At 55.6% G+C, this 27,899-nt stretch overlaps 3 protein-coding genes and 1 pseudogene across 16 annotated transcripts; 3 read left to right on the plus strand and 1 right to left on the minus strand.

Moving 5' to 3' along the window:
- The first annotated feature begins 33 nt into the window (after window positions 1-33).
- On the plus strand, window positions 34-6,939 carry INCA1 (inhibitor of CDK, cyclin A1 interacting protein 1). Of its 3 annotated transcripts, none has more exons than XM_049702085.1 (7): window positions 34-153; window positions 2,073-2,160; window positions 4,786-4,899; window positions 5,136-5,175; window positions 5,453-5,646; window positions 6,111-6,276; window positions 6,512-6,939. In XM_049702085.1, exons 2-7 carry the CDS (start codon window positions 2,078-2,080, stop codon window positions 6,656-6,658), a joined length of 744 nt encoding a protein of 247 aa, XP_049558042.1. In that variant the 5' UTR covers window positions 34-153; window positions 2,073-2,077; the 3' UTR covers window positions 6,659-6,939. The 3 variants fall into 3 exon arrangements, with proteins under 3 accessions (XP_049558042.1, XP_049558041.1, XP_049558040.1); XM_049702084.1 differs by having other exon boundaries at window positions 120-249; XM_049702083.1 differs by lacking the exon at window positions 34-153 and adding an exon at window positions 196-468.
- Window positions 6,940-7,077: 138 nt separating this feature from the next.
- Window positions 7,078-8,745, minus strand: LOC105747860 (S-antigen protein-like; annotated as a pseudogene).
- Window positions 7,414-22,969, plus strand: CAMTA2 (calmodulin binding transcription activator 2). 12 transcript variants are annotated; one of them, XM_033423106.2, is made up of 23 exons: window positions 7,414-7,460; window positions 8,745-8,839; window positions 9,055-9,158; window positions 9,538-9,605; window positions 9,688-9,823; window positions 10,408-10,494; window positions 10,759-10,912; window positions 11,256-11,390; window positions 11,939-12,879; window positions 13,598-13,724; window positions 15,416-15,550; window positions 17,149-17,264; window positions 17,893-18,077; window positions 18,380-18,458; window positions 18,600-18,822; window positions 18,981-19,282; window positions 20,365-20,561; window positions 20,815-20,998; window positions 21,204-21,275; window positions 21,391-21,411; window positions 21,577-21,764; window positions 21,949-22,023; window positions 22,123-22,969. In XM_033423106.2, the coding sequence occupies exons 2-23, from the start codon at window positions 8,809-8,811 to the stop codon at window positions 22,184-22,186; spliced, it is 3,624 nt and encodes a 1,207-aa protein (XP_033278997.1). In that variant the 5' UTR covers window positions 7,414-7,460; window positions 8,745-8,808; the 3' UTR covers window positions 22,187-22,969. The 12 variants fall into 12 exon arrangements, with proteins under 12 accessions (XP_033278997.1, XP_012387418.1, XP_012387415.1 ...); XM_012531964.3 differs by having other exon boundaries at window positions 10,423-10,494; XM_012531961.3 differs by lacking the exon at window positions 21,391-21,411.
- SPAG7 (sperm associated antigen 7) lies at window positions 22,246-27,698 on the plus strand. Its single transcript, XM_004266983.4, has 7 exons — window positions 22,246-23,241; window positions 25,823-25,890; window positions 26,127-26,215; window positions 26,357-26,441; window positions 26,692-26,781; window positions 26,881-27,037; window positions 27,152-27,698. Exons 1-7 carry the CDS (start codon window positions 23,157-23,159, stop codon window positions 27,259-27,261), a joined length of 684 nt encoding a protein of 227 aa, XP_004267031.1. The 5' UTR covers window positions 22,246-23,156; the 3' UTR covers window positions 27,262-27,698.
- The last annotated feature ends 201 nt before the right edge of the window (window positions 27,699-27,899 follow it).

Raw genomic sequence — 27,899 nt, forward strand, 5'->3', positions numbered from 1 at the left:
TGGGGCGGGAGCGAGGGGCGGGGGACCGGCGGGCGCGCGCGCGCGGTTGGGCGGGCGGGCGCGCGCCGTCCCGAGAAGGGCTAGGCAGCGACCCGGACAGCTGTTAAAGGGGCAATGTCCCCAGAACTGCGGGGCCCACCGGGCGGAGACGGGGTAACCGAGCTGCGGACACGGGAGGGCGAGCAGGACGCAGGCACTCGGGAGGGTGACCAGCACCCAGAAAGCCGGGAAGAGTTGAGGCCGACCCCGGTAGGAGACCCAGGACCCGGACCCGCGCACGTCGCCGCCGTCGGAGGCGCGCTTAGGGGGCGGACCCGCGCGCAGGGCCCCGCCCAGGAGGTGGCTCGGCGCAGGCCCCGCCCCAGGCGCGCGATGCCGGCCGGCTCCGCCCTCGGCTCCCGACGCTGCCTCGCTCCTCCTCAGGGCCCGGCGTATATAGTTCTAGAACTGGCCGCGCAGCTGCCTCAGGTACCGTGGCCAAATGTAGTCGGCGGCGGTACGGCCACCCGGGCGCTGGGTCCCTGCCTGGCTCTCACGTTCGACAGACCCCGCAGGCCCGGGTCGTCCCCTCAGACTTGGGTACCTTCTCAGGCCCAGGCCACCCCTGCCTACCCAGCCTGGCCCCCATGGTCCTCAGGCAGTCCTTCAGGCGCGGGCGCACCACCTGGGGGCCACATCGACTCCTCAGGCCCCCAATTGTGCCTTCGGGCTTAGCTGTTCCCCACGCCCCAGTCTATCTACCAAGGGTCCCCTGAGCCCGCCAAGGCCTGGCCTTCCCTCCAGGCAGGGACCCACCCCCAAGACCCCCAGGCTCTGGCCGACTCCTCAGACCAGCCGGACCCCTCAGGTCCTCAGCTGCCTCGTCAGGCTCCGGTTGCCCTCACAGCCTTGGCTGCCCCCGGGCCAACTGTCCAGTCCTCTGTCTAGCTTCCTTAGGCCCATTCTCCTCATAGATCTGGGTCACCCACCTAGACCCAATGAGGGCTGAATGCCCCTCAGCTTCCACCTGCCCTCTAGTCCAGCTTCCCCTGCTCTGGCCCAAGACATCCAATGTAGACCCCATCTGCCCTTTCAGCCAGATTTTAACTACGGCATTTGCCACCTCAGCTCTAAATACTCCTCTCTCCATTCTTCACTTCGCCTAACTCCTTTCTCAGCCCATCCTTAGTTGCCTTTGGATAAATACTTATTCACCTGCAACAGTTTCCAATTTTCTGACATTTATGCTGCCTACAGTCACTCTTCTAACTCATCTAACATTCTTATCTGCCTTTTCTGCCAACCCCCCACTGGCTGTCAGGTCACCTTTGGCTGTCCCGAATTCTGGCTCTGTATAACTGACCTCTCTGCTCACCTTCTTCACCTGTAGACATTCCCAACTGTCTCCTCCTTCCTTGTCACCAACTGACCACTCTTACCTTTTTTTTTTTTTTTTTTTTTTGCGGTACGCGGGCCTCTCACTGTCGTGGCCTCTCCCATTGCGGAGCACAGGCTCTGGATGCGCAGGCCCAGCGGCCATGGCCCACGGGCCCAGCCGCTCCGCGGTACGTGAGATCTTCTCGGACCGGGGCACGAACCCGCGTCCCCTGCATCGGCAGGCGGACTCCCAACCACTGCGCCACCAGGGAAGCCCCACACTTACCTTTTATTAACCCCTCATACCTGGCTTATTTACCAACCCTGAATTCTCTGACCCCAGCCACCAGTTCTGTACCAACTATCCCCAAATGCCTCTGCCCTATCTAGTCCACCCGTCACCCTTTTTCGTTTCATTATCCCATGCTGCCAGTTAATTCACTCCACTGCCATTTGTAAATTTCACTTACTCTGTATGTTTGGCTTCGCAACATTTATTTTTCTCTTTTCTCTTTTACCACATCCACATTTCCTGTGTCTGCCATCTTGAAATTGTATGTTCAGCTAATAGAAATGTTCGGTACTTGAAATACCTTTTCAGCTCTCTTTCTTCTTTTCTGGCCCCATACATCTTCTTTCCAATCTCTAGACCTGCTACAGGTTCATTCCTACAGCCATTACATGAGTGAATGATTCATTTTCCATTATCCCCCCAGCACCAATGAGGAGACTCAGTCCAGCCACCCAGCCCAGTCCAGTCATGCAAGCGCAGGAGGATGGAGAAAACCTTATCCCGTTTGTCAAGTGAGTCCTCTCCACCCAGTGGGGAGGAGGGAAGATTGCATGCCTGGGTTCTTCCCTAAGAGGAGTAGGAAATAAGGAACAAGAAGCTCAGTGCCTGGTCTCAGGGGATTGGTGATTTATTAATTTATTCGGCAAATTGCTTTTGAACACTACAATGTTCTAGGCACTGTATATTAGGCATTGAGAATTCAGCAATTAGAACATAGGGGTCCTGCTCATAGAGCTTACCTTCTAGGGGGAGGAGATAGAAAGTGCATACAAATAAATATAATTTCAAATAGTAATAAGTACACGAGGAAAATAAAATAGACGTACAACATAATGTAAAACAGACTGTCTTGGAGACACAAGTTTATATAGGGTGATTGTGGAAGAGGAGGAGGAAGTGAGTTTGAATTGAGATCTGAAAAATGAGAAGGAGCCAGTCTGATAAGAACCAGGAAGCAAAAGTAGGAATAGTAGGTTTAAAAAAAAAAGCCCAAGAAAGAAATTAGCTTGCTGTCTTCTATGACCAGGAAGCAGGTTAGCGTAACTGAAACTTAGTGATTAAGGGAAAAGTGGAGTAAAGTCAGACAGGCAGAGGCCAGATCATATAGGATCTATAGGATCTTATAGGCCACTGAAAAGAGTTTGAATTTTATTCTAAGGACAGTAGAAAGGTTCTAAGTAAGGAAATGACATAAGCAGACCTTTTATTTTCTTCAACTTTTTTATTATGGAAAATTTCAAACAACTGCAGAAGTAGAGAAAATAGTAATCATGAACCTGGAGTATCCTTTTTAGTCAGGTGCAGTAATTATCATTACATAGATAATCTTTTTATTGATACACCCATTCAGCCTCTTGCTACTCAGACTATATTGAAGCAAATCTTAAACCATATATCATTTCACATAAGCATTTTTAAAAGATTATTCTTGGGACTTTCCTGGTGCTGCAGTGGGTAAGACTCCATGCTCCCAATGCAGGGGGCCCGGTTTCGATCCCTGGTGGGGGAACTAGATGCTGCATGCATGCCGCAACTAAAGATCCCACATGCTGCAACTAAGATCTTGTGCAGCCAATATAAATAAATTTAAAAGAAAAGATTATTCTGTGCAGAATAGATTATTGAGGGATTCAGATGGAAGCAGGGAATGGAGGAGGAGGCTATCTCTGTAGTCCAGAGAGGGGAAGATAAGCTGGAATATGATGGTGGGAATGGAAATAGTGAGGAGTAGTCAAATTTGAGTGTATTTTATGGGGGAACTCCTGGGCAGTCCAGTGGTTAGGACTCCGTGCTTTCACTGCCAAGGGCCTGGGTTTGATCCCTGGTTGGGGAACTGAGATCCCACAAGCTGTGTGGAGCAGCCAAAAGAAAAAATGATTTTTTTCTTTTTTTTTTAGTGTATTTTAGATGTAGAACTCACAGAACTTGCTGATAGATTGGTTATCAGAGGTGAGGGAAGTAAGGCATACCAGATTTTTGGCTCTAGCAACTGGGCATTTGGGGTGCTTTTCAGCGAGATGGGGAAGGCTAGGGAGGAGATGTTGAGTGGACAGTTGAACCTGCAAGTCTGGAGTCTAGGGGAGGAGCCAGAGCAAGAAATGCAGATTTGGGAGTCGTCAGCACATTGGTGGTTTAAAATCATGGCCTGAAACAACAAGGTCCTACTGTGTAGCACAGAGAACTATATTCAATATCCTGTGATAAACCATAATGGAAAAGAATATTTAAAAAAGAGAATGTGTATAACTGAGTCACTTTGCTGTGCAGCAGAGATTGGCACAGCATTGTAAATCAATTATACTTCAATTAAAAAAGATGAAAATAGGGCTTCCCTGGTGGCGCAGTGGTTGAGAGTCCGCCTGCCGATGCAGGGGACGCGGGTTCATGCCCCTGTCCGGGAAGATCCCACATGCCGCGGCGCGGCTGGGCCCGTGAGCCATGGCTGCTGAGCCTGCGCGTCCAGAGCCTGTGCTCCGCAACGGGAGAGGCCACAACAGAGAGAGGCCCGCGTACCGAAAAAAAAAAAAAGATAATAAATAAAGTCATGGCCTGGGTGAGATCACCTAAGGAGGAATGGAGATAAAGAAGATAAAGTGCCGAGGACGAAGCCCTAGGACACTCTTCTAGAGAGCAGGAGAGCAGACATCAGTCAGTCTGGGGGCTTTAGGAGTGATGAGAACTGTTCTCAAACAGCTTTGCACACCCCTCCCTACCTAAAGGATATTAGTATTTCTGAGATGGGGAGATAAAGCAGGGGTGAACAGAGGCCCTGCTCTCCTGGATACTTGCATTGACTAAAAGGAAACTGTCGCATCACTTGAGTAGTCGGGGCCTTCGTCTTTGACAGCCCTGCTTGCTCAATATGATGTTCCCTGGTTGTGAGGTGTACTTATTTGAGATTCAGTGAGATCTGAAGCTCAAACAGTTGCTAATCTCCATGCTCACTCCAGCTCCAATCTCCTTTCAAATCAAAGGCCTCACCACCTTCCTCAGCTAAAATGGATAAGGGAGGACAAGGCCTGAGGGAGCCTGGGCAGCTGTATGGTCCCGTAGTAAGATAAGACTCCTAAATTCCTGGAGTGAGTAGATGCTGTAAGGGAAGAGCCAGACCTGAGCCTACCTTGTCCTCACCTCAGGTGTTCCAGGGTGGTCAGCCGATCTCCACCACCCAGCTTGCCTTCCCGGAGCCTCAGACTGACGCCCCAGCGCTATGGAGACACCTTCTGGGAGAACCTTAGTCAAAGGCCCAGGTGGGTAGAAATGGAGAAAATGGGGATTAACTGGAGGTAGGGAGGGGAAGCTCTACAATTTTAAACTACCATAAAGCCTTATGGTAGCAATAAGCTTTAGTCTGGGGATAATTGCCCCACCAGCTGATGGACATTTTAGCTCCTAATGCCAAATAGGTGGTTGGGAGAGGTTGTTAGAGAAACAGTATGGATGGGGGTGTTCTCTCTGTACTTAGCCCCCTTTTTGTGCTTCACAGCCCCACCTGGATGGAGGAACAGTACATCCCACCCCTGCTGGTATGACAAACTTTCTGCCCTTTGACACCTCTCGGTTAAAGTTGCACCCACTGCTATCCTAGCCCCAGCTCTCCTTATTACCCCTTCCCTCTGGTGTCCCCCAGCCAGTGCACTGACCAGGCCCTCCTTCCTATGAATCAGTCATCAGGTTTTCCAGATCACAGCTATGTTTTTGTGATCTGGGCTTCCCAAGACCCCTGACTCCCTATTTCAGTCCCAGCTCCCCTGAGAGACTCAGTTCTGCCTTCTAGCTCCTTTTCCCCATTCTCTGGCACAGAGAGCCACTGGTTGCTCCCTGCCTGGCCTGTACCCCCCTGAGGGGCTCCCACCCCCTGAGGTGCTCTGCAGAAGAAAGAGAAGGAGGCCATATTTGGCGGGAATGCAGCAAGGATCTGGGGGCATCCCAGCCCGGGTAAGGGCTGTCACTTATCACCTGGAGGATCTAAGGAGGCGACACAGAATCATCAATGAGTAAGGAGAGACATTTGGGCTCTGGGAGCCAAACAGGGTATGGGGACAGGACGGTTTGAACTAAAGAAGAGGTGGAGAGCTTTGAAGGAATTGGAGGTTGTTTGGGAATGTGCCACGGTCTTGGTGAGATCGAAGCAAAATTTCTATAATATGGGAAGGAGGAGGGAACTAAGGGATGGGGGATGAGCCACATGAGCCGAAAGGAGTGGAAACCAGGTCACTGAAGACAGGAAAGCACTCCATACAACTGGACGATAGTGCAGAGCTAGAGGTCACCTCTTGAGCCCCTGAACTGAAAATACTTCAGTCTGAGGGGAGCAGAAAGTTGGGAGTGGAGAGTTGGAAGTCAGATGACAACACTCCTGGGTCCCAGCAGGAAGTATTTCAGGGCAGGAAGGTGAAGAATGGAGAGACAGGAAGCCTGGCCTCCAGGCACCTCTTTCCTAAGTCTGAAGTCTCCACAGACTGAAGAAGGCCCAGTGGGGCAGCTCTAGGGCTCCGTCTGAGCCCCTGGTGCTTGACGACGACGGCTGTGGACTCCCCAACTCCACCGAACACCCTGGTCTGGAAGAGGAGAGGGCAAACTCTCTACGGGAAGAGGAGCACTTCCTCGCTCCTGGCAGGGCCCAGGTATGGTTGAACAGGAACTTGGTGGGGCGGTGGAGGGTGATGCGGATGCCTGGTCTTGCATGGAGAGACAGCGGGAGCCAAGAGGCACGTTGGATAGCTGGATTTGAGAGGAACAAAAATAAAGTAGACGAGAGCCAGAGACTTGGGAGTGCCTGGGTTTGGGGACTAGGAAATCTGGAGAGAGACCTATTTTCTGATTCTTCCTTTTTTTCCCTTCAATTTCTCATCCTTACAGCTGCTTTGGTCTCCCTGGAGTCCCCTGGGCCAGGAGGGGTCTTGTCTCTCCGGACGGCCGAGCTCTCTGGGCTCCTTCAGCACGGCCACAGCCAGTAGGGACCCCCTTTACAATCCCTGGGGGGTGGAGTGGCAGTCTGAGGAGTAAGGAGAAACCGCCCACGCCCAAGATGCTAGCGTGCTCCAGGACCCACGACTAGTTCTGGGCGCTGGAATCTCCAGCATTTCTGACATCAAGGCATTCCCCCTTTCCCTGACCTTTCTCACTTTCCTCTCCCATCCTCTGAACTAGGCACGAACGGGGCTCCCTTGGCCTCCCATCTCTACCCGCCCGTCTCACAGGAGCTCCCCAAGGCCTGTCGTCCCGCAGGCCGGCTCCCTGCCACTGTGTTCTCTTTTTGTTCTGTTATTAAAAAGCAAGCATGTTGAGCCCGGAGTTGTCTTTCTCTCCGCGAAGTAGTGATGGAGAGGCTCGTGGGGCGGGAGGGCTCCTTTCACCTTCGTGAGGACCCCGCTAAAATGAAGTCGGGCTGTGTCCCCCAAATTCAAGGAGCTGTGCCCGAAAAAAGTCCTGCCGGCTCCAGAGTCCCCCGCCCAGCGCTGTCGGCCGCCCGCGCCCCACTCCCCCGGCCGAGGTCACGTCGATCGGCCCAGCTTCCGCCTCCGGGACCCCGCATCCTGCCCCTCAGCGCTGCTGCCCCTTCCGGGACTTCCCGGCAGTCCGTCCCTCCGCCTGGCTCGGGGCCCTGGAAGACGAGTCCCTCCAGCCAGCGCCCCACCCAGAGCCCCACGTGTGCTGACCCCAGGTTCTCGTCCCGACCCCCATCCCCTTAATTGGGAGGCCCCGCCCCGTGCGCAGTGACGTCGGACGCCGCTGTCAGCCGGCGCTGGGGGGGGGTCGGTGTGGGGTAGAATGGCCGCTGCCGCCGTCACCCGCGGGACCCCGGGAGGTAAGAGCCGGGGCCTCTCGCCCGCCTCTCCGCCCCGCGCCAGGGGGCGCAGCTCCACCGGCCCGGACGTTGCGCGCCGCGCCGGGGACCACCGGCCCTCTCCCGGTTCGCCCCCACTCCCCGCTTCCGTCCTCCTTCCCCGCGCCAGGGGGCGCAGCTCGGCGCAGGGCCCCACGGCGGACCTGCCGGGCAGGACCGTCCCGGGGACCCCCGCACCCCGGCACCCGCACTGTCCCTTGCCCGCCACGCGTCCGCGGACTTTGCTCCGCATCTCCTGCAGGACATCCCTCCGTGCGGGAGGGAGGCGGGACCCTCCCACCTCGAAGCGTCTCCGGGGACCACCGCCCCGCCGTGGGGGGGCCGCCCCCGGGCCCGCTTCGCACCCTGACCGGCTCCCCATCCAGGACTGCGCACCTGCGCCCTAGGGCGGAGTCCTTACCACAACCCAGGCTCCAGTGCTCACAGCCGAGCTCGGACGGGCCTCTTCCTCCTCCCCATCCCCGGACACCTGGTGGAGCCCGCGCTGAGAGCATCCTCCAGCCTCCATCTGTTCCCCCAGGAGGGTGGGGGCTCAGGCTGGAGCCAGAGTGGTAGATGGGCTAGAGTAGGCCTGGAGGCCGAGGGAGGCAGAGGCTTTGGGGAGAGAGGTGCGGCGGGGTGCACAGGGCGGTCAGCCTCAGAATGGAGGATGGGTTGTCCTGAGGGTGGGTAGCTGGGTCCTGGTGTCTAGCCCACATTCTACCAGGCCCTGACCAATCTGGAGGGAAGGGTGTAGGTTAAGATCAGTTGTCAGATCTGCCCTTCACCTTCGAAAAAATCAAATAGAGAAGTAACTCAGGGTGTGTCTTCTAAGGCCTAGCTCTCCACCCGGACTTAGATCTCCTGCCCTCCCCCCAGCATCCAGGCTCTCATTTGCTAAAGCATCCTCCAAGAACCGGATGCTCTGAGTCCCAGCCCCAGGACCTGACCTCACCGTAGCCCCAGACCCGCAAGAGCCCAACGCCAGCCCCGCCGGCCTTCTCCCCTCCCCCACCCTGCCGGTCTCTTCCTGATTACTCTGTTCTGTTGTGTCTCCAGCTCGTGTTGGTTCCTGGCACCATGTCTGGGTTCGCCCTCTCCTCCATTCCCTGGCTGTACTCTGACATCATAGTCCAGCCCCTTCCTCTCGCTTCCTCATCTTTCTTAGATATCACGACCCAGTTCTGTACCTGGTCTCCTACCTCATCCTCCTCATCCTGGATAGTGTGGAGGCTTCTGCCATGACCTTGTTCTCTCCCTTCCCAGCACAGACTCCCCCTCCCCCCGGCCCCTCAGGCCGGGGGTGACCTTGCCCCCTGGAGCCCTCACCATGAATACCAAGGACACCACCGAGGTTGCTGGTGAGTTCACAATCCAGGTTCCCAGTTTGGGCACAGCCTTTTTTTCTCCCCAAGTGGTGGTGACCTAATTCTTGGATCCCTGCTCTCCTTGTCATCATTTCATCCCACCCTCCCACCCTGCCCCGCCCCATGCTCTGGATTTGGCCCTTTTCCCCTGGATTATCACAGGGATATCAGGAGCAGCGCCCTAAGTCCTCCCTTCTCATCCCCTCTAGAGAACAGCCACCACCTGAAGATCTTTCTACCCAAGAAGCTGCTGGAGTGTCTTCCTCGCTGTGCGCTGCTGCCTCCAGAGCGGCTCCGGTGGAATACAAATGAGGTTTTCTAGGGAGCCTGGGGGATTAGGGCGTAGCAGGGCCTGGTGGGCTGGAGGAGTGTGAATGGGGGTCTTGCTGTGCCTGTCGACATTCTCTAGGCTCTTTGAGGGTCATAGGAGAGGTATAAAGCCCTGCATCTTGTAGTAGCTCGCTTCTCCTTGGCATATCCACCTGTGTAAAGATACTATCTACCACTTACAAAGTATTTCCTACAAACCAAGCGCTGTGCTCAGTACTTGTCCTGCATTATCTCATTCAGTCCTCCAAGGACACTGTAGAGTAGACGCTGTTGTTATCCCCGAGGTATAGATGGGAAAGACCAAGAGGCCAGCCTGAGACTTTGGAAAGGGGACACCCACCTGAGTGCCTCTTCTCCTGCAGGAGATTGCATCCTACTTGATCACCTTCGAGAAGCATGATGAGTGGCTATCCTGTGCACCCAAGACAAGGTGAGAACTTTTGTGAAGGTGGGGAGTGGCAGGGATCCTGGGTTCTGTACACAGAACTCGAGGCCAATCCTTCCCTTCTCAGGCCTCAGAATGGCTCTATTATCCTCTACAACCGCAAGAAGGTGAAATACCGGAAGGATGGTTACCTCTGGAAGAAGCGGAAGGACGGGAAGACCACCCGAGAGGACCACATGAAGCTGAAGGTCCAGGGCATGGAGGTAAGCGAGGCCTCCAGCTCACCTGCCCTGGTCCTCCTTCTCCCCGCTAGCTGGGTTCCAGCCCTGCCAGGGCTTGGTGACATTCTCTGTCTACCACCCTCCCAGTCACTCTTCCCTTCTCACTCACTTTGGATCCGCTAGGTGGTTGCTTAGCCTACTCTCTGCTTCCCATTTCCCTCCGTGACCCAATTCTCCAGGACTTAGGCCACACCTCCCTCTGGAGGACACAGATGCCCAATCCCCTTACTTCTCTTGCATTTCCCGCAGGGGTCCGAGTACTGACCCTCTAAGCACAGGTTTCTCTTCCCTCAAATCATTGCTCCTCATCTTGGATGCGTTGTTGCCATGCCCTCTGATTTTTGGATGGTCCCATATGGCAAATCTGGTCCTTGTTGTAAGGCCCTGGCCCCACTGTTCCCTCCTCTCCGTCCTGGGGTGACTTGGGGTACTGGGATTTGAAAGGTGTGGGGAATAGGTGGGGGTGGGTGAGGGTGAAAGAGGAACTGGTGGAAAGATTGGGATTCCTGCAAAGGGACTGAACAGAGGAAGAGTTGGGGAGCAGACTAGCCCTCCCCCCACCCCAGCCTGTCTCCTGGCAGTGTCTCTATGGCTGCTACGTTCACTCTTCCATCGTCCCCACATTCCATCGGCGCTGCTACTGGCTGCTCCAGGTGAGGATGGAAGAGCTCAGGGAGACAGAGTCTGCCTGGCTCTTTGAGGGAGGTGGGGGCCTGCAAGAATGAAGTGGAAGGATGACTAGGTTCTGAGTGGGAAAAGGAGACTGGGAAGAAGAGAAAGGGGTTTGGGGATGGAGAGAGCCAGAACTTGGGGGGTGAGGTTGGGGGTGCCTGGGAAGAAAGTGAGGACTAGGAGGCTGAACCCCTGGGTGGCAGGACCCCCCCCATAGCACTCTGCATGTACCCTTGTGCTCTCAGAACCCTGACATCGTCCTTGTGCACTACCTGAACGTCCCAGCCCTGGAGGATTGTGGAAAGGGCTGCAGCCCCATCTTTTGTTCCATCAGCAGCGACCGTCGAGAGTGGCTCAAGTGGTCCCGGGAGGAGCTGTTGGGACAGCTGAAGCCCATGTGTAAGTCAGCAGGGCTAGGACAGCTCTCAATGGGGAAAGTGGACATAGGGAGCTCCCAAAGGGGCCAGGGTTCTATACTCAGGAGTCTGTGGGGTGACCATTTCCCCCCAAGCCAGGAGGGGTCTTTCCTGGGTGGGTGGGTGGGTACCAGGGTCCCTGGTGTGATCTAAGGTGTTGGAATATGGAGGGCAGCTGTGAGCTATGGGAGCTGTCTTGAGGCTGCTGGCCTCTGTTCACCTGGCCAGAAGTCTTAGAGCATCTCAGGTGCTTGGAAGGGCCATCAAGATTCCCTGGTGACTATTTTGTGGGGGTCCCATAGCACTTCCCCCCAACTCTCCTCTAGTTCATGGCATCAAGTGGAGCTGTGGGAACGGGACAGAGGAGTTCTCTGTAGAGCAGCTGGTGCAGCAGATCCTGGACACCCACCCGACCAAGCCTGCACCCCGAACTCACGCCTGTCTCTGCAGTGGAGGCCTTGGTTAGTGACCCCTGACCTTGGAACCCTCCTCCCTCCTAGTGTGCTGCCCTTACTCACACCAGGGGGATAGCTGGGATTTGCATGCTTATTTGCATGTCTTTTGCATGTTCCAGAAAGATGGGCCAGATGAGCAGAGGCCTTCCCATCTGCACACTGCCCAGTTCCTTTTACTTGATTCCTGGCAGCCCAGGCTCTCTATTTGCTTTCTTCATAAAGCAGCTCCTGGCCACCCCAGCACTACCACTTACACACAGGCTCAGCTTTAGTCTTAGTTGGTACCCACTTGGTTCTGTTCTTTTGTCCTTTTTCTATGCCTTTACCTATTTCTCTCAGCTATTCCGCCAAGCCCTCTATCCTCTCCTGCAGTGCTCCTCCAGGGGGAGGGAGGGGGAGGAGAAATATTTCTGCCGCCTCCCAGTGGCCATAATCAGTATGACACCTCTGGTATTTAGTGACATCTCAGGAAATGCATGAAAGCTTTCCAGTAAGGGAAGGCTGGAGAAAGATGTGTCGTATCCCTTCTCTCCCCACCACCCCTTCCACTGCAGGTTCTGGGAGCCTTACCCACAAATGCAGCAGCACGAAACACCGCATCATCTCTCCCAAAGTGGAGCCCCGAGCTTTAACCCTGACCTCTGTCCCCCATCCCCATCCCCCTGAACCCCCTCCACTGATAGCCCCACTCCCCCCAGAGCTCCCCAAGGCACATACCTCCCCATCTTCTTCTTCCTCTTCCTCCTCTTCTTCCGGCTTTGCGGAACCCCTAGAGATCAGACCTAGCCCTCCCACCTCCCGAGGGGGTTCTTCGACAGGAGGCACCGCTATCCTCCTCCTGACGGGACTGGAGCAGCGAACTGGGGGCTTGACGCCCACCAGGCACTTGGCTTCCCAGGCCGATCCTAGGCCTTCCATGAGCTTGGCTGTAGTCGTAGGCTCTGAGCCCTCTGCCCCGCCAGCTCCTCCCAGCCCTGCCTTTGACCCGGATCGTTTTCTCAACAGCCCACAGAGGGGCCAGACGTATGGAGGAGGGCAGGGGGTAAGCCCAGACTTCCCTGAGACAGAGGCTGCCCATACCCCTTGTCCTGCCCTAGAGCCCGCTGCTGCCCTGGAGCCCCAGGCAGCTGCTCGGGGTCCCGCTCCACAGCCCAGAGCAGGCGGGAGAAGAGGAAACTGCTTCTTCATTCAAGATGATGACAGTGGGGAGGAGCGCAAGGCCCAGGGGGCTGCCCCACCTGTACCTTCACCTCCTCCTTCACCCACACCCTCACCTGCCCCCTTGGAGCCATCAGGCAGAGTAGGAAGAGGGGAGGCCTTGTTTGGAGGAGCTGGTGGGGCCAGTGAACTGGAGCCCTTCAGTCTTTCATCATTCCCTGAGCTCATGGGAGAACTCATCAGTGACGAAGCTCCGAGTGGCCCTGCCCCAGCCCCCCAGCTCTCTCCTGCTCTTAGCACCATCACAGACTTCTCCCCAGAGTGGTCCTACCCTGAGGTGAGTCTCAGGCTTCTCTCCTCCCTCCTGCATCCCTCTTACCCTGTGGTCTGTGACCTAGTTTCCCTCAGTTCCCACGGCTGCTTAGTTCTCTTCCCAACCTCATAGAGTGTAGCTCGTTTCCTGTTTTCATAGGCCCTCTGACTAACCCTTTCTCCCTCCCTCCTCCTTCTACCTGTGAATTGTGATTGTGTGAGTCCCTCAAGTGCCCCAGGGGACTTTATTCCTTGGTGACTGTTTCATGGGGTGTGGTGGGGCCGGGGAGGGACTGGGACAGCTCAGCCTGGAGAAGAGAAAATACAACTGGGATGTGATTGCAGACTTTGGGAAGCTGAAAGACTGTGTTCAGCAGTGGAGAAGTTCTGCTTTTTGCTGCTCCAGGGAGGGAAAGCAGGAACTACAGTGGGGGTCCAGAGGGGGCCTGAGAAAAGGACTTCCTTCCAGTGACAGCTATCTGCAAATGGGTTGGTAGCCTTGGGGGAGGCAATCAGTTCCCCATTTCTGGCAGATTCAGGTAGAGGACAGGAGTGTGGGGAGAAGGGACAGTGGGTTGAGTTCACTCTACTGGGTCCTGTCCAATCCCTGCACCCCAGACCCAAGGGTGTACAGAGGACAGTAGAGCCTCTCTCAGGGTCTGAATGAATGAATGAGTGACTGAGTGAAGGGACAATCAACAGAGAGAGCTCCAGTCACACTGCTCTCTGACTTCCGTCTGCAGGGTGGGGTCAAGGTGCTCATCACAGGACCTTGGACAGAGGCCGCCGAGCATTACTCCTGCGTCTTCGATCACATCGCAGTGCCAGCCTCACTTGTCCAGCCTGGTGTCTTACGCTGCTACTGTCCTGGTATGGGGACTGGGAATGGTAGGGGAAGGGACTAAGATAGGACAGTTAGGACTTCCAGGAAGACCCGGGAACAAATGTGTTGGGTTGTTCCTGAGAGTGGAAAGACCTCATCCAGTCCTGGGGCTGAGCCCTGTGGTCCACCAGCAGGCAGATGACTCTGAGCTTAGGTGTCAGAAGGTCTAGTTCTGGTCTAAGAAATCTACTTCTTAGCTGACTGGTGACCTTGGGTAAGTCTGTTCCTTTTTTAGGTCCTTGGCCTCCCCTCCTATAAGGTCAGGCATTTGACCCAAGGAGTCTCTAATGTCTGTCCAGGCCCTCTGGCTCCAGTCCAGGGAGTTCTTAGGAGAATGAGAAAGGAGAGATGTTGGTCTCCTCCAACCAGTCTTGGGACTGAAGGACATTGGCTTCTAGACCTGTGCTGTCCAATATGGTGGCCATTAGCCACATGTGCCTATTGAAATGAATTAAAATTAAATAAAATTTAAAATTCACTTCTTTTTTTTTTTAATTATTTTTTTTTTCCTTTGGCTGTGTTGGGTCTTCATTGCTGTGTGCGGGCTTTCTCTAGTTGCGGTGAGAGGGGGCTATGCTTCGTTGTGGTGCGCGGGCTTCTCATTGTCATGGCTTTCTCTCGTTGTGGAGCACGGACTCTAGGTGCGCAGGCTTCAGTAGTTGTGGCACATGGGCTCAGTAGTTGTGGCTTGCGGGCTGTAGACCTCAGGCTCGGTAGTTGTGGCGCATGGGCTTAGTTGCTCCGTGGCATGTGGGATGCCCTTCCCGGGCCAGGGCTCGAACCTGTCCCTTGCATTGGTAGGTAGATTTTTAACCACTGTGCCACCAGGGAAGCCCTAAAATTCACTTCTTCCATCACACTAACCATATTTTAGGTGCTCAGTGGCCACATGTGCTAGTGCTACCCTATTGGACAGTGCAGATGCAGAATGTTTCTATCACTGAGGAAAAGTTCTTTTGGACAGCCCCGGTCTAGATGTCATTGCCAAGGCTCATCTCTGCCCTTTTGCCACCAACTTTGCCCCTTACCCGGCACTCAGCAATGTTGCTGTGGGACCCTAAGGACCACTAGAGTGACAGGTTGACAGCTTTGCTGTCTATGAGTGTGTCCTCCCCCAGTCTCAACAGCCCTGTTTAATGGTGGATTGCAGGAGAGGGGCTGAGACCAGAGAAGCTAGGAATTGGGAGTCTCAGCTTCTGGTCTTGGGGCCAGGGCCTGGTGGTTTCATTCTCAAGGCTATAGACATTGAGACCCTGGGAAAGAGCTCTTATTAGGCCCTGTTGGTGAGCAGCTAATTCCTTTCCCGCATCTTAGTAACAGGGTTATGACCTCTGGACCTTGATCTTGGGGAATCAAGAGATTTCACCATCATCAAATTGTTTATAAGTATAGGTGTTTCTTGATCCTCTGCTTCTATACCTTGGTGCTGCACAACAACATCCTTAAGTACAGGGTCTAGAATCCAAGGGGTCTCTGGCCTATAGTAGGTATTAAGTTCTCAAATGAAAGGAATCCCTCCCCAGTTAGTGCCAAGGCCACTGAAGCCAGGAGCCTCTGGGACCCACAGCAGGGGGAGTAGGGGAGGTAGATGTGAAATGATCACCTGTGACCCTGACACAGGGGGTCAGAGAAAGAGCCCAGGAAAGATAGCCCCCTCGCTGATCCTTGCCCTCCCCAGCCCATGAGGTTGGGCTGGTGTCTTTGCAGGTGGCAGGGAGGGAGGGACCCCTTTCTGCTTCTGTGCTCTTTGAGTATCGAGCCCGCCGATTCCTGTCACTGCCTAGTACTCAGCTTGACTGGTTGTCACTGGACGGTGAGTACCCAGCCCTCTGACCCCACAACCTTTGAGCATGTCATGCTCCTAGACCCCTCAGGACTCAGGCAGCCACTGCCTTGCCCCTACTTTACTGCTCTTCCCAGCTCCTGCTTCATTGGTCATTTCTGAATGAGGCAGCAAGCTTCCTTCATCTCCTCTTCCCTGTAAATCTTGGAGCCAGCTTTGTCCCAGTGCTCGTCCTGTCCTCTGCATCTCAGAGGATGGGAGGGGCAGCGACAGGGTATAGAGCAACATACATGGGATACACATGAGTGTATATATATACCTAAACACGTATTTAAACTTTCTTACCATTTTTCCGTCTAATTATAAAGATAGGCATTTATTATAGGAAATTTTGAAATTACAGAAAAGCACAAAGTAGAAAATGAAAATTGACTATAACATTGCTCAGTAACATACAGCACCTTTAATATATTTTTTTATACAGAGGTGCACATACATACACATGTATGTGTGTACATGTGTGTATTTGTTTAAATTCAGAACTGTGTTTGTCCCTTTTACTGGTTATCCCTCCTGTGGCTTTCAGAATTGTTTCTCTCCACATCTGCTTCTTTCTCAAGGTTTGCTTTTCTCCGTCTCCTCCTGTCCCTATCTAATCTGTGCTTTACCGTCTCTCCTGTGGGTCTCCTGCCTCCCTCTTCTTTCCATTTCTCCTAGGACCCTTGTCTTCACTTCCCCTCTTCCTTATCGCCTGTTTGGTACGTCCCCCAGATCTCCTTTGTGCTTTCTCTCCTTTCCTTGTTTATCTTTTCCACACTCTCCTGTCACACCTGAGTCTCTGCTCATGCCTCTCCACCTCCTCCCCACTGTCCCCTCTCTACCTTCATGCCCTTCTGTCCTGGCATCTCAGAACATCCCCAGCCTGCACCGGTTTCTCTGTTTCTCCATGGCTCTGACCCTCTCCTGCCTCCCCTCCTTGTCCTTGTGTGATCTCAGGAGGGAACAGATATAGCTTGGGATGTGTGCATGTGCGTTTGTGCATGGGGTGGGGGAGGAGGAGGAGGAATGGATGTGACCATCCATCTCTGTCGCCTCCCCTCCCCGCCATCCTCTTTGTGGACAGCTATGGGGGGCCAGGAGGAGGGGGCGGTGCTTTTCAAATCACAGTCTCTGAGCTCTTTGGGGCAGTGGTTAACAGAGAGGAGGGACCCTGGAGGCCTTGAGCCCCAGCCCACTACAGAGGTAGTGTCTGGAGCAAGAAGGGACAGAACCGTCACCTGGGAGAAGGCTGGGAACGTGTGTGTGTGTGTGTGTGTGTGTGAGAGAGATCTGGTGCAGCTAGGGCTGGATTCCCTATGGGGAGTCCTACTGTCTGTGTGTCTTGAAGGACACAGTCTTGGTTCTGGATTCAGGTCCTAGGTCGATGGATAGTATGAAGACCCCTAGTTTGAGGACTGGTCATGGGGGGCTGTATTCAGAAGGTGGGTGGGTAAAGGGCCGTTGTTTGGAGAGGAGGAAAGGATATGATTGTGTCTTCACCACCCAGACTCTGGAACAGGGTCCAGTTTTGGTGTCCAGGGCATCCCCTAGACTCTGCCCACTGAGCCCCCATGTCCACTCCCTCTCAGACAACCAGTTCCGGATGTCCATCCTGGAGCGACTGGAGCAGATGGAGAAGCGGATGGCAGAGATTGCAGCAGCTGGCCAGGCCCCCTACCGGGGTCCTGATGCCCCTCCGATTCAGGTACCTCCACGAGGAGGGCACTCGACGGTAGGGAGCAGGGGGAGGGTCTTCCTTAGAAATAGGCTCTAGTGTATGACTCCCCTAGCTCTCCGGCCCCAGCCAGCCCTCCTCCCTGTCCCTGACGCCATCCTGCTCCCACCCCCGCCCCACGGCAAGAGTGGCTATTCTGGGCACCCTCTTGGCATGACAGGCTTCAGACTATTTCTGGCCTGAAGGAGGGTGGAGGTGAGGGAGAGGGTGGGGGAGGGGATCCAGGGAGTTGGGGCTCAGCGCTCTGGGGGTCCCAGGTCTCGGAGGGAGGAAGGCTGGGAGGGGACTCTGAGTTCTGAGTGGGGGAAGTCATCTGTGGATATGGCACTGATCTGAGTCAGAGTGAAGGCACAACATGGGCAAGTGGGTGTGAGGTCTGGCCTGGAGGAAGCTGCCTGTGGGCGGGGGGGGGGGGGGGACACCCAGGAACTTGAACTGGGAGGACTGATGGGCCATCAGAGATCCGAGTGGTGGGAACCTAGACTGGGACGTGTGGGGAGAGGGCAGAACTGGAAGCTGAGAGGACAGGCGTGGGGTGGCTAAGGCCATCCCAGGCTGGGGATGCTCACGTCTCTACCTAAGGGTGTGTGCACCACAGGATGAAGGCCAGGGACCCGGGTTCGAGGCACGGGTGGTAGTCCTGGTAGAGAGCATGATCCCACGTTCCACCTGGAGGGGTCCTGAACGTCTAGCCCATGGAAGCCCCTTCCGGGGCATGAGCCTTCTGCACCTGGCCGCTGCCCAGGGCTACGCCCGCCTCATCGAGACCCTGAGCCAGTGGCGGTGAGCCGGGGCCAGCGGGTGCACGGCGGGGGTGCCCAGGGACTGAGGAGGCACTGGAGCTCTGCCATGGGAGCTGGGGTCACTGTGGAAAGGAAGAGGGGCTGGAAGAGGGTTTGCACTTGGCGGAGTTTTAATGTCCCCTGACTTACAACGCTGACCTCTTGACCTCCTTACATTCATTAATCTCTTTGACTGCTTATCCCACTGACCTTAGTGCTTCCCAGTCCCTTCGATTCTGAAGTTCCTACCGGGCGCCCTTTCTCCCTGACTGGACCCTGTTGTCCCTTTCCCAAACCCTCCAGGAGTGTGGAGACCGGAAGCTTAGACTTAGAGCAAGAGGTTGACCCACTCAACGTGGACCATTTCTCTTGCACTCCTCTGGTGAGGATGCTGGGTTCCTGAGTGCACGTGGGCAATGGGAAACGGGAATGGTTCTTCAAAGGGAAGATCCTCTGAGGGATACAGGGGAGGAGTGAGGACGGGCCCCAGGCCTCACCTCCACCTCCACCCTCTTCTTCTCAGATGTGGGCTTGTGCCCTGGGCCACCTGGAGGCTGCCGTGCTCCTTTTCCGTTGGAACAGACAGGCACTGAGCATTCCCGACTCTCTTGGCCGCCTGCCCCTGTCCGTGGCTCATTCCCGGGGTCACGTGCGCCTCGCCCGCTGCCTTGAGGAACTGCAGAGACAGGAAGCTTCAGCTGAGCCCCCGTTTGCCCTGTCGCCGCCCTCCTCCAGCCCAGACACTGGTGAGGGTTTAAGAGGGGACTGCGGGTGGGAGGACACGCCAGGGGAAAGCCAGAGGGTGGGAGACAGAGTGCGAGAGGAGGCAGCGGGGATGGGGAGGTAAGAGCAGCAAGGGGGCAGGTGGCGCCTTCTGCCCTCACCCCCTTCCCTCACCTCGCAGGTCTGAGCAGCGTCTCCTCGCCTTCGGAGCTATCGGATGGCACTTTCTCCGTCACATCAGCCTATTCTAGTGCCCCGGATGGGAGTCCTCCCCCTGCTCCTCTGCCAACCTCTGAGATTACTATGGAGATGGTCCCAGGCCAGCTCTCCTCTGGTGCTCCAGAGGCCCCCCTACTCCTCATGGACTATGAAGCCACCAACCCCAAAGGGCCCCCACCCTCACCGCCTCCTCTCCCACCGGCCCCAGATGGTAGGGCTGCTCCAGCGGAAACTGACAGCCCACCAGCTGTGGACGTGATCCCGGTACCGCTTATGCCGATGGAATTATGAGGGCTCGAAGTAGAGTGGGGCGCGGGGTGGGGTGATGCCGACCATTCCATAAAACAGAATCAGTCTGGCTGCAGTTTGGGAAGAAGGGGCCATTTACTCTCATTTAGGGACAAGCAAGTTTATCCTCTGCTTAGCTCCTGTCAGAGCTTGTGACTCAGAAGTCATGAGGCATCAGGGGTTAAAAATTCTGGGGAATATCTTCAGTTAGAGCCAGGTTGTAGGGGTTACTTGTTGATCCACGAAGGGACAAGGTTCTTGGGGAATGAGAGCAATGGCAGGAAGTTGGGAGGAGTGAGGAGCAGAGAGGTTGGCAAGATGGAAGCATCTGGCAATGACCTGGGGCAAGGGGGCGGGGTGGTGGGAGGCTTGCACAGGGTAAGAGCTAAGAGAGTCTTGTGGAATGAATGAACACATGAGAGAGTGGATCTTCAAGTGCAGCAGCGTACTCCTCCGCTAGGACTGGGGACATATCTGCTTTAGAGAGGCTAATGGATTAACTGGGTAGCACTGGAGTACAAAAAATGTAGACAGCTCCACAAGGTAGGCTGCTTTACGTGTGGCCAGCAGGAAGTGCTGCAGGCTTCAGGCCTGGAGCAAGGGCAAGGCTGGAGCCATTCAATAAGGTGTCGTGTGATTGGCAGGCTCTGAGCTGATTCTTGGAGAGTGGGATGGGGTGGCGGGCATGGCCAGGTCTGTGGGAGCTGGCATGGGGCAGGCCGGGTGGGACAGTGGGCAGCCAGCCTGGAAGGGTAAGCCCTTCATTTGCCCAGCTCCTGAATCCCCATGTGGTATATGTCCTTCCTAGCCCATGTTTCCCATGCCTCAACAAAGAGGGCTGTACTCTTGAGTGGGACCTCAAGAAGTGTAAATGAATCTGGAACACTGGCGGAGAAAGACAGGGTTAGCAGGGACAGCCGTCCCTGAGGCCTCATCGTCTGGTGCTGAGAGGAGGAACAAGATAGGAAGTGGACTGACGCTACGGCCTTGGCCGGAACAGGCCGGAACAGCTGGTAGTCAGGGCTCCTCAAGGCTCACCCAGCTTCTCCTCCATCCAGGTGGACATGATCTCACTGGCCAAGCAGATCATCGAAGCCACACCAGAGCGGATTAAACGGGAGGACTTTGTCGGGCTGCCTGAGGCTGGAGCCCCAATGCGGGAGCGGACAGGGGCCGTGGGGCTCAGCGAGACCATGTCCTGGTTGGCCAGCTACCTGGAGAATGTGGACCATTTCCCCAGCTCAGCCCCTCCCAGGTGACCAGCTCAGGACAAAGCCTCCAGATCCTTCTTCAGAGGAACATGGGAGGGAGGGAGGAAACTTCCTCATGGCCAGAGCTCCATCCTGGCTCAGGCCCCAGGGCCTTTGAAAAGGGGATTGGCACTGGCTGCTGAGTTCTGAAGTCACTCTGCAGGCTCTGTTGCTGGGGCTGTGCCTTCACAGCAGTCTCCAGGTGGGAGAAGAGAGACTGCAGATGCCCCATGGCCTCCCTTCTCCCTGTCCCTGCAGCGAACTGCCCTTTGAGCGGGGTCGCCTGGCTATCCCTCCGGCACCTTCCTGGGCAGAGTTTCTCTCTGCGTCCGCCAGTGGCAAGATGGAGAGTGATTTTGCCCTGCTGACCCTATCGGATCACGAGCAGCGGGAACTGTACGAGGCAGCCCGAGTCATCCAGACAGCCTTCCGAAAGTACAAGGTCAGGGGGCTGGGTGTTTCAGGGGATGAATTACACAATCTTGAGTGGGGAGATTACAGGTTCCCAGGACTTTAGGAGGGACAACAGTCATCCACACAGGCCTGGGATGGGGTGAAGGGTCGGGGACCCCAGGCAAGTCGGAAGGTTAGGTCACATGTCTGTTAGGTGGGCAGCTAAGTGCTGAGACCTCCTTCTCTCCCCTTAGGGCCGGCGGCTGAAGGAGCAGCAGGAGGTAGCAGCAGCTGTGATCCAGCGCTGTTACCGGAAGTACAAGCAGGTGAGACCGTCCTCTCTTGAAAGCATACCCACCAACCCACACCCACACACACCCATTCCAGCCCAGAGCATCCAGAATGCTGCCGGAGCCCTAACTCCCCTTCTCTCTCCACAAGCTGACCTGGATTGCACTTAAGGTATTAGGCGTGGGACCTGGGTGTGAGGTTGTCTGTGATGATTCAGCCTTTCCATGAGTGTGTGGATTAGAGAAATAGAGTTGCATCAACTGAACTTGGGGGTGGCCCTCAGGGGTTTGGGTCTCTGTCCATTTCAGCCCCTGCCCCTCCTCCCCACTCCTGCAGTTTGCACTTTATAAGAAGATGACCCAGGCGGCCATCCTGATCCAGAGCAAGTTCCGAAGCTACTATGAACAGAAGCGGTTTCAGCAGAGCCGCAGGGCGGCGGTGCTCATCCAGCAGCACTACCGTTCCTACCGCCGCCGGCCCGGGCCTCCCCACCGGCCCACGGGCACCCTGCCTGCCCGCAACAAGTATGGCGTTAGCCCTCTGGCCCTTCGGCCCTCTCTGCCCACCCACTGTGTCCATGCCCACTGTCCGTGGACTCCCGACTCATCAGCCTGCCCCCCTGCCTTTCCTTGCCAGGGTCCCTAAGGGGCGGAGGGCAGAGGATGCCTGAGTGTCCTGTGAGGTCTCATCTTTTCTTTTTTCCACCAGAGGCTCCTTTCTCACCAAGAAGCAGGACCAGGCAGCCCGGAAGATCATGAGATTCCTGCGGCGCTGCCGGCACAGGTGCTGTCCTTTCCCTCACTGGATTTGGGCCTGCCACCTCCCCCACCCGACCTCCCCGATCTGCGGGTCTCCTCTGACTCCTTCCTTGTTTCTCCGCAGGATGAGGGAATTGAAGCAGAACCAGGAGCTGGAAGGGCTTCCCCAGCCCGGACTGGCCACCTGACCTCTCCACTGCCTTTCTCATCACCCTGGGGGCCGCTTCTTGCAGTCTTAACAGGGACAGGGCTCTCTGGGGGAGGGGGAGCCCCCTGTCGGCAGCTTTCCCGTCACTTCTCTTGGAGCCCGTCCTCGGTCTCCACCCCCTCCCCCTCCGAAGTGCTGAACTCCCTTTCCCACCCCCGGCTCCTTCTCCTCTTCCCTCCGGGTCGTGCCCCTCCTCTTTTAGTCCCTGGCTCCAGAAGACCCACGCCCCACATACCTGCATCTTCAGCTGTGACCTCCGGAGCCCTGCCTGCCCCTTCTCCACAGCTCCCTCCCTGCCTGTACCCACCTCGGCCCCTTCCTGACTTGCCTTATTTATTTGTTCGATGCGTCTCTGAATGTATCCGCCTCGGTCCCACCTCTGCCTTCGCTACGCGCACGCCCCTCGTGTTTCAGGGCTGACCGTGCCCCCACCCCGACTCCGCATGTCTGCGTCTGTTTCCTCCCTTTCTGGCCCCGTCTTCCCCAGTCACCCCGACCGACTCTGGCCACCAACCTCCGGGCCAAAGGGGGGTGTATATAGGAACGCGTTGCGGAGTCCCGCCCCGTCCCCGAGGGGAGGGGGCTTGTACATAATGTAACATACAGAGTATAGTGAAGAATCTATTTAAGGCGCCGCAGGGAGGCCTGCACGGCCGGGCTTGTGGCTCCAGGCGCGGCGGGTGCCTCCTGCCGGCTCCACAAGCACTTTCTACTTGTGCATGGGCTTGGTTTCTACGAATTGCCATTAAACATCGCTGCACCAGCCAGCCTCCGGCCTCTGTCTGCGGGGGGCGGGGCCTCGGCCGGCGGGAGGCTGCGGGCGCGCTGGGCAGGGATCTAAGCCGCGCCGGGGCGGGTGCGTGGTTTACCGCCTCCGACGTGTTTCCGGCCTTAAAGGCATTTTGCCCTTCCCTTTAAGACGCGCCGCCCCCCTCTCAGTCACTCCCAAGATGGCGGACCTACTGGGCTCCATCCTGAGCTCCATGGAGAAGCCACCCAGCCTCGGTGACCAGGAGACTCGGCGCAAGGCCCGAGGTGAGGATCCCAAATTCACAACGGGCTTTCTTCGCCCGGTTCTCAGGACCGCACTCCTACCCCTTTGGACGACCCCGCCTTCTCAACCTTGAAAGACCCCTCACGGGCTCCTTCAGAGACCCCCCGAGTCCCTAAAAGGGGTGCCATCCCGCCCGCTGTTCTTAGCGGACGATGATTGGCTACCTGAAGCCCAGCGCCAGGCCCCTGGCTCTTTCTACCTTGGCCTTCCGCAGTCCTTGTTTTCAATTCGCCGATGGGCCCGCCTGTCCGCCGGTGGCGTGCTCTGATTGGTAGGCTGCCTTCAACCCCACCCAACCCCTTGGTTTTCCTCGGCCCGCCTTCGGATGGGGGGGCGAGTTCGACCGCTCGGCCCCGCCCACCTCCCGGCGCTCGAGTCCCTGAGCCTCGTCCCCTTCCGATTGGATTCAGGACACGCCCATCCGCAGTCCTTTCTCCCCTATTGGCCACCTCAACTTAAAGGTTTACCTATTAAGTTTTGTTCGACCTTCCTCTTAGCCCACCCTACCCTCAGCACCTCTAACTGGCTGCTGGGTGCTTTCGGCGCTCTTATGCCCCGCCTACTTGGGGCCGCCCTCCAACCTTTCTCTCATCTGTACCCTTAAATTCCCGAGCTCCCCGGGCGGGTCGTGAATGTTGATTGGAGGGATGAGAATGCCCCTACCCCGTCCGATTGGCCATGGTTTCCCCGCCTGTGTTCTCCGAGTAACTTCCCAGCAGGAGGCTCAAGTTGGGCTGCAAGCTTAGGGCGCGGCCCGCCGGGCGGTATAGGCCTCTCTTGCTCGCTTTGCGGAGTGTGAATGAGTCTGACAGAATGACTGACTACCTTGCGGAGGACACCGGCTCCCCACCCGTCCGAGGGAGGCCAGGGCAGCCTGGGTGCCTTCAGAGGGCTCAAGTGCTGCTTAATATCGAACTAACATCCATATTTACTGAATGGTTGCTAGGGGCCAGGGTACCCTCAAGGAGCCCACAGTCTGGAGTATCGATGAAATGCGCATTGATGAAACGATCACACAGGAGTTTAATAACCAACTTTATAAGTGCTCTGAAAGAAAAATAACTGTTATGAGAGGGGCTACCTAGGGGTCCTAACCTAGTCTGCAGTGAGCTGAGATGTGAAGAATAGGTAAGTCAGTAAGTGAGAGGGGAGCACAGTGCTCCAGGCAGAGATTTGAAAGCTCTGAGGAAGGAGGGAGCATAATGGGACCTGGGAACTGGAATTATTTAACACCATGACTGACTAGGTGGGTTCACCAGCGGCCGTTGACAGACTAGGAAGCTGAAGTTCAGAGTTTAGTCAGTTGCCTGCCGTTACACTGTTACTAAGTGGTGGGGTTTCAAACCCATGTGTGACTTTTAAGTCTATGTTCTTAACCATAATCTTACGCCACCTCCTCAGATGCAGAGAGATGACTCATAAGCCAGTTCGAGAACAGTCAGTGACCAATATAGGGTGTGCTGATGGTCAGAGTCCTTGAGGTGGGAGAGAGGGGAGCTCCTGAGCTGTCGGGGCCCTGGGGCCACAGAGAGTAACTGGAAGGAGATGAACAGGGTCTGTAGCTTCTGGGAGCTCATAGTGGGGTAGGGAGGACAAAAGTTACACTCTGTTAGCTCTCAGCACATGCTGTAGTGGGTGTCAGAACCGAATGTGCTTGGGCCCCAGAGGAGGAAGTGAGTAACTGACTCATGGTGGATCTCAAAGTTTGCAAGAGGAGGAAGAGCATTTCAAGCAGTAGGAACAACATGTGCAAAGACATGAAGTAATTAAGAAAATGGGAAGAGGTTCAGTGCAGCTGAAGGAATTCCAATCCTGTGGAAGAAGTGGGCCTTAAGGATATAAAGAATTTGAAATGGCGGAAGAGAGAAGAGGGGACAGTGAGACCCAAGAGTAGGGAGTTCTCTTTACAGCTCACCTCAGACACCTACACTCACAAAGGAGAAGAGTGTCAGACTGGCCATTTCAGCTTCATCTTGGCTGTAGAAGTAAAAAGTGGGGGTACGTGAGCCATGGCCGCTGGGCCTGCGCGTCCGGAACCTGTGCTCCGCAGCGGGAGAGGCCACAACAGTGAGAGGCCCGCGTACCGCAAAGAAAAAAAAAAAAAAGTGGGGGTGTTACCCAATATAGGAAGTTAAATAATTTCCCCTTCCCTATGCAGACAATGATATGATAAGCTCCTTGAGGCCAGGGCTCGGTTTGTTCTCGTTACCACCCCAAGTGCTTTATAGTTCTTGGTGTGTCGCAGGCATTAAATAAATGTTTGTTAGTTGGTTTCCCCAGTGGGTTGGGAAATGGGGTTGAGCATGATTCTAATCTTTGTTACTCCCACTAAACTGTGAGCTCCTAAAGGGCAAAGCTATGTCTTAATCCTCTTTGTACTCCAGGTCCTAGCAAAGTGCCAGGTATAGAGGAACTATCAATAAATGCTTGGCAAATAAACAGTAATCCTACCTTCCTAGCCTGACACCCTCCCAGTGGACATGAGATCCCTTTTGAAGCCTTACAAACTCTCCCCACCCATGCTTCCACCCCTGGCCTCATGCTGCCATTTCTCACCCCCAGAGCAGGCAGCCCGCCTGAAGAAACTACAGGAGCAAGAGAAACAGCAGAAAGTGGAGTTTCGTAAAAGGGTGAGAACAACTGGAGAGATCAAAGGCAGCTTCAGAAAGGACTTCCAATAAGTTAGAATTGGAAGGTTGAAGAGTCAGTGTGTTTGGAAACTGTCTTGAGAGAGGTGAAACCCAGAAGCCAGTGGCACAGTGGCTGGGAAAGGCGTGGGAGGCCAAGGCCTGTTGGCCCGGTGGGGGAGAGGGATATTTGGGTGGGGCCATCATCTCATACCTTCTTCACTTTTCCCTTTACCAAGATGGAGAAAGAGGTGTCAGATTTCATCCAAGACAGTGGGCAGATCAAGAAAAAGTTTCAGCCGATGAACAAGATAGAGAGGAGCATACTGTGAGTGTCTCTGGGCTGGGGAGGCAAGAAATGGGTGACCAAGGAGGCATGAAAGGGCCAGACAGGAGAACCCTCCAGAGGAGGACGCTGGGCCCCCTCGTGGCTCTACATAGTCTTTCCCCTTCGCTCCCCCCTTCCCAGACACGATGTGGTGGAAGTGGCTGGCCTGACATCCTTCTCCTTTGGGGAAGATGACGAATGTCGCTATGTCATGATCTTCAAAAAGGTAAAAGGGGGACCTCCCTGGTGATCCAGTGGTTAGGACTCTGAGCTTCCACTGCAGGGGGCACGGGTTCGACCCTGGTTGGGGAACTAAGATCCTGCGTGCCGCGCCGCACTGCCCCCCAAAAAAGGTAAAAGGCCTGAGTTCCCCGCTGTCTCCTCTCTCCTTTTCAGCCTGTGCCCCACGCTGGGGGAGAGGAATGAGATAAAACATGTATGTGGAACCTTGACCCCATCATCTCCTTCTTTCCCAGGAGTTTGCACCCTCCGATGAAGAGCTGGACTCCTACCGTCGTGGCGAGGAGTGGGACCCCCAGAAGGCTGAGGAGAAACGGAGGCTGAAGGTGAGTTACGGCTGGCAGTCCCTGGGGCCCTGCAGCCCCCCAGCTGGGAGGGGTTGGGGTCAGGCCCTGAGCTCTGGTGCCCCACCTTGGCACCCCTAGGAGCTGGCCCAGCGGCAGGAGGAGGAAGCAGCCCGGCAGGGACCTGTGGTGGTGAGCCCTGCCAGCGACTACAAGGACAAGTACAGCCACCTCATTGGGAAGGGGGCAGCCAAGGATGCGGCCCACATGCTGCAGGCCAACAAGACCTACGGCTGTGGTGAGGCCGCAGTGGGGGCTGGGAGGGCAGGGCAGAGGAGCACTGGATGGGGGGAGGGGAGGGAGGCTGAGGCACAGGGCTCCTAGGCCCTCCCACCCTCCCCTCTGCCCCCAGTGCCTGTGGCCAACAAGAGGGACACACGCTCCATTGAAGAAGCCATGAATGAGATCCGGGCCAAGAAGCGTCTGCGGCAGAGCGGGGAAGAGTTGCCACCTACCTCCTAGACACCCCAGCTCCCTGGGGCAGGGCAGAGGGCAGGGAGGGACGAGGCTGCTGCTATTAGAACCCATCCTGGAGCCCCACCTCTGAAGCACCTCCTAACAGCTGTCACTCAGGCTGGGGGAAGCAGGTGTTTGATTTGTCACTGTTGGAGCTTGGATGTGTGTGTGTGTGTGTGTGTGTGTGTGTGTGTGTGTGTGTGTGTGTGTGTGTGTGTGTGTGTGTGTGTGTGTGTGGTGTGTGTGTGTGTGTGTGTGGTGTGTGTGGTGTGTGTGTGTGTGTTTTGTGTGTGTATGTGTGTGTGTGTGTGTGTGTGTGTGTGTGTGTGTGTGTGTGTGTGTACAGGTGGGTATTTAATCTGTATTATTCTCTGTTCTCCCTGGAATTTTCTTCCCCATGGGGCTGGGGTTACTTTACATTCAGTAAACACTGTTTGACCCAATATCTTGGTTTGTTTGAACAGAGAAAGGTGGGTTCTAGAGAGGAAGAGAAACAATTATAGATTGAACAGTATAAGATTGTTTTTGTGGGCCAAAGATGGCGAAATATTGGCACTTTTGTAGAAATTTATGAGATAGTATTTTAAGAGCACAGTCACTACAGCCAAATGGCCTAGGTTTGGATCCTGGCTCTGCCACTTACT

The sequence above is a fragment of the Orcinus orca genome, chromosome 19, assembly GCF_937001465.1.
Source record: "Orcinus orca chromosome 19, mOrcOrc1.1, whole genome shotgun sequence".
Taxonomy (NCBI): Eukaryota; Metazoa; Chordata; class Mammalia; order Artiodactyla; family Delphinidae; genus Orcinus; species Orcinus orca.